Here is a 5,446-nt window from a genome sequence, read left to right as displayed (position 1 = left end):
GTACGCATGCACTGCATGTCCCAGATTGGGACTGCAGGTGGACAAACAGCGGGTCGCGCGCGTGCGGCTGTCCAAACTCGAGTGGATATAAAGAATACTATCCCTGCCCGAGCTGCAGATTAGGGACCGTGACACCGAGCACACGCAGGCCGGGCAGGGGCGGCGCTCGCTGACGTCCCGGGCAGCCCCGCCCCCTCCCGCGCTCCCGCAGCTTCCAGAAGGGCCGGAGCCCGCGGGGGGGCCGGGCCGGTGGCGCAGTCGGAATTGCTGCGGCCGCGGGGCCCGGCCGGGGCGGGGCGGGCGGTGATGCCCTTGTTTATTTTTACCCGGGCGGTTCATCCTCCTCGGCAGCCCCAGCGCGGCCCCCGCTGCCGCTCCCCGCCCCAGCTCCGACGGCGGCGCCGCCTATAAAGCGCCGCCCGCGGGGAGCCGAGGATGCAGCTCTACAGCTCCGTGATCACCCACTACCCGGCGGCCGCCACCGCAGCAGCCGCCGCGGCCTCGCCGAGCTCCGCCGCCGTCTTCAAGGTCTCCTTGTCGCCGGGACCCTCCGCCGCGGAGGCACCGAGTGCCGCCGACGCCGCGGGCCCGAACGCGGCCGCCGAGAGCTCCGGCAAAGACAGCTTCGTTCCCGCGGGGGGCAGCAGCAGCGCCGCCGCCATGCCCGCCTTCTCGTCCTGCCTGGAGGTGATGCCGAGCGGCCCCGCGGCGGGCCCGGCCGGGCGGCCGGCGGGCGGCCCGCAGTTCAGCTCCTGCGCGCAGGTCACCGTCAGCCGCCGGCGGCCGCTGGAGCGGATCGTGCCCATCCGCATCGTGCAGCGCGCCGATGCCGCCGGAGAGCTGGTGCCGGGCTCGCCGCGCAGCCGCGCCTGGCTGGAGGGCATCCTGGAGAGCGTGCGGCAGGCCGGGGGCGACGGCGAGGCCGCCGCCGAGGAGCCCAGCAACCGCAGCCTGCGGCTCAGCGAGCACTGCCAGGCGCTGCAGGCGGCGGCCGCCGGAGCCCAGCCCGGGCTGGTCCCCGGCTGCGGCCCCGCGGAGCGGAGCGGGGGCCCCGCGCAGCCCGGCGGCCCCGCGCACGGCGAGGAGGAGGAGGCGGCGGGGCCCGACGTGCGGCGGGGGCCCGGCGGCAGAACGGAGCGCAGCGAGAAGCTGGCGCTGTACCTGGCCGAGGTGGAGAAGCAGGACAAGTACCTGCGGCAGAAGGGCCGGTTCCGCTTCCACATCATCCCCGACGGGAACTGCCTGTACCGCGCCGTCTGCAAGGCTGTCTACGGGGACCAGCGGCTGCACGGCGAGCTCCGCGAGCAGACCGTGCACTACATCGCCGACCACCTGGACCACTTCAACCCCATCATCGAGGGCGACGTGGGAGAGTTCCTCATCGGCGCCGCCCAGGACGGGGCCTGGGCCGGCTACCCGGAGCTGCTGGCCATGGGGCAGATGCTGAACGTGAACATCCACCTCACCACGGGCGGCCGGCCCGAGAGCCCCACCGTTTCCACCATGGTTCACTACCTGGGGCCCGAGGACCCGACACGGCCCAGTATCTGGCTGAGCTGGCTTAGCAATGGGCACTACGATGCTGTGCTGGACCGCGTGTGCCCCAACCCAGAGTACGAGGCGTGGTGCAGACAGACTCAGGTACAGCGCAGGCGGGATGAAGAGCTGGCCAAGTCCATGGCGGTGTCCTTGTCCAAGATGTACATAGAGCAGAATGCCTGCTCATGAGACCGCCCGGGCCGGGAGCTTTGCTGCAGGGACTGACAGAGAGGTGTGCTGGCTGTGATGGTGATGCCTTAATCCTTAATGAAGCAGCAGCACCCCAGACGGAGAAAGACTGTAGGTTGCGGGGGATAAATACAGACGTAGTTGTAATATTCTGTTGTAAAAACTTAGCCTCGGGTTCTTTGCAAGCAGATTTCTCTGTGTATGTTTGTGTCTCCCCTCCTCACTGTCTATTTTCTATAAGAATGTATTTTTTGCACACTATTTTTAAACTGTTACCTCCATCTTCTACATCTTACATTAGTATCTGGCTTTCAGCTGTACAGCCAAAAACGTTTGTAAACAGTTTTTGTAAATAAGGCTTATGATGTAACAGCTATTTTTTGCTGTGTTTTTTACCCATAAACCTTATATTTTTACCAAATGAAGTTGATGTCAAACTGACCCCCCTAGTTGATGAAAATATTGTGGGTATTTTCTTGCAAAAATAAAAATAATGGCTTTTGTAAAAGTGTGGCAAAGTGAGAACAGACTGCTTTTAGGAACAGTTGCTTTCTCTGCCTGGAGCACAGAGCCGGTCCTTTGAGCCAGTTGGAATGCAGCTACACGTGAACAGAGCAGGGAGCAATTGACTCTTCTGTTTTTAATTACTGTTTTGAGTAAACTGGCCTCTTGTTGCCTGGTTAGCTCACTCTCCGCTCCATTTATATTATTTATCTATAATAACACACATTAACTTGCAATAGAATGTTGTGACTAGATAATAGTCCCCTGCTTTGGCAGTAATTGCCTTGGCTGCACCTCAGTGTTTGTGTTATTGTTTCTGGGGTTATGGTGTCTATAGTATAAGCCCTGCTTCTTTTTTGGCACTGGTGTTTCACCAACAAGTCATTATCTGATCACAACATTTTATTCACGTGACTTTATTTTCTAATCAAGAAGTTGGGAATGGTATTCTATATTATGGTTTAAAAGAAAAAAAAAAACTTAAATTGAAGTTTGTATGGTTTGCTGGGTCAAACATTTTAATGTCTCCAATCTGGATTCTGTCTCTTCTACTTTCTGATTAACTTGTTAGATATATTTATTAAGTAATGCAGTTTGTACTTTTTTATTTTGTAATATATTGTGATTTTGGAATTTATACTGTATTTGTATAATAGGAATATTCACAGCTAAAATGGAATGAATAAAGAATATAATTTTACTTGTGCTCTGTGCATTCCTGGTGTGGGGAAGAATTGTGGGTGGGTTCACAGGACCTTTCATTTAGCTTCTCTGCCTTAGTCTCTCCTATTAAGAGGTGGGAGGAAGGGGCATGGTACTTTATATATGTGAACCACTGATAATTCTGGTGTCTGTCAATACGTGAAAGAAAGAAATGCAAGCATTTAAAGACAATTGAACATCTGTAAATATTTTCTTACTGCAAGAGATCTTAGTAGATCTGTTTGCCTGTGAGAAAGAATTTTCTATATTAATGTGCCTTAGAAGAGGAATTCTCAAGCATAGTTCATAAGCTGGTGACACCAGGGTTGGTGGTGAGCCAGCTCTCTGCTGGACTGTGCACACTTGGGCTTGGACATTGGTCTTTGGGAACCTCCATTCTGCAGTTAGCCCCAAATTTGCTTGAGATTTGTCCTGTCAGTAGAGATGTCTTGGCACCCTCTTGTCACTCAAATAGAAGTAATGTCATAGGGAGATACAGCTTTCTACTCTCCTCACAAGATGGAAATGCCTTGCAAGTTGTTTAAATGTGTTCACAAATCAGTCCCTGGTCTCTAAATCGTAAAAGGCTTCATCGTTAAACAACAGAAGGGTTCTGGGGTAAAGTTACAATTAAAAAGTAACTGAAATGCATCAGTCTTAGTTGAACACATGTAAAGAGCTGCAGGACTGATGTATATGTTTGTTACTGGTTTATGAGGTACAGAGTAGATTTAAATATGTTATTTTCAAAATATTGGTAAATACAATATTTTTCCTGTTCTCTTTACACCCAGTTGTGCTTTTTTTTTTAGGGTGCAAACAGTGGTGGAAAAACCCCGGTCTCTCTAGTCCACTACTGCTTAACCCATGAATCTTTGGAAAATTGAGTTTTGAGGAGAGAGCACGGCAAAGATGCAGTCATGGATGTGTTCATAAGGAGCAGAGGTAGTTTGTGGGGAAAATGGCCACTTCCATGACTCTAAAAGTGAAGGTATTAATACAGCATTACTAAATACCAGTGATGTGTTGACTGATTAATAACATTTTATCCAGGCTTCTTAGGTTTTGGGTTGAATGTGATTAATTCATTCAAAGTTGTGACTATCCCAAACTTAAAAAAATCCCAAACACATTTATTTTAAGTCTTCTAAAATTACCAGTTTTGGCTGTATCATGAATTGTCATCACAAATTTTGTTTGTGTTTTGCAACACACACCTTAGAAATGCTCAGTAAGCTAAGCATTAAAGGATTGGTACAGCATAGTGTTCACTCTGTGCGATAAAAATGATACTAAAATATCACAAATAAACAAAGCAGTGTTAAAAACCAACTGTGCAGGACCATGGGATGGGTTCCCTCAGAGTTCCTCAGCAATTTATCTACTGCATGAGTCACAAGGGCAATGCAGATAACTTTAAGGAACTTGAAAAAACTAGGTTACTTGTTGAGCTAGTTTGCAGAGACATGGAGGGTGTATTGCTGAAGTGTGTAACAAGGCACTTGTTTTTGCAGCTTGAATTATGTACTCTGTCTAAAAGGAAATTACAAAAATGGCATTTCAGATGTCTTGGACATGTGGAAAGTGTTTTTTTGTTTTTTTTTTTTAATAGCTGTAGTGTTTAAAGTTTAGCTGAGACACTAGGTTCAGATGCAAGGTAGTGGTATCTTGTTTGAACAGTAGAGGCAGTTTTGTGGACAAATTTTATGGAAGCAGTGATCCTAACGTGGGCAGAGCTTTACAAAACTGCTTGTAACACTATTCTTGCCCCCAGCAAAAGCAGAGGTAGATGCAAGTTTTTCTTTACTGTCCTCTGTTCAACAATTCCAGCAACAAGGGAAGGACAGACATTGTCCTGGATCATAATTTCAGTGCCCAATTATTGTAACCTTGGCTAATCACTTACATAACTCAACTAATCCTTAGACCTGTCTGGGGACTTTGGTCAACAGACTTTTTATTATTGACAATAAGTCAGAAAAAGAGCTTGATTTTCAATATGCCACTTGTATGGTTCTATAAATCAGTAGAAAATGCTTTAACTCTAAACCGAGCTAATGTGAACTTTAGTTGGTAGGAGCATAAGCTTTGTGGTGCCATCTTTGCTTGAATTTTATAGCACAGTTGTGAATTAGTTGACATGTTGGATGCTGCATTTCAGGAGTTCCTTAGGTTGCCAAGACCATGACATTCTGTCACTAAATGTGCAAGGGATGTGTTAAAATTATCATGTGTGTTGAACAGACTTTGTTACATGAAGCAAGGTTTGCAAGAACTGGTTTGCAATGAGGGGATCCCAAAATATGGGTGATGGGCAGGTAGGAAAGATAAGATTTATGTAAGCATCACTGTTTTCCATTAGAGCCAAGGGCTTGCTCTTCAGGAAGTTAAGTGGATGACACTTTGTGCTTAGTAACTTTCTTAGGGCACATAGAAGTTGTCTAATGCCAGCTACTGTGGTTTATCTGTCCTGTTGTATTTGGCTGATACATTACATGTGTGCAAGATAAAT

General features: G+C 48.9%; 1 protein-coding gene across 1 annotated transcript; it reads left to right on the top strand.

Annotated features, from left to right (window-relative positions):
• Positions 1–228: 228 nt before the first annotated feature.
• Positions 229–2,932, top strand: OTUD1 (OTU deubiquitinase 1). Its single transcript, XM_018909745.3, has one exon. The coding sequence runs from the start codon at positions 436–438 to the stop codon at positions 1,726–1,728; it is 1,293 nt and encodes a 430-aa protein (XP_018765290.2). The 5' UTR covers positions 229–435; the 3' UTR covers positions 1,729–2,932.
• The last annotated feature ends 2,514 nt before the right edge of the window (positions 2,933–5,446 follow it).

The sequence above is a fragment of the Serinus canaria genome, chromosome 2, assembly GCF_022539315.1.
Source record: "Serinus canaria isolate serCan28SL12 chromosome 2, serCan2020, whole genome shotgun sequence".
NCBI lineage: Eukaryota > Metazoa > Chordata > Aves > Passeriformes > Fringillidae > Serinus > Serinus canaria.
Note: the sequence above shows the minus strand (reverse complement) of the source record. Positions and strands in the feature narration are given on the sequence as shown.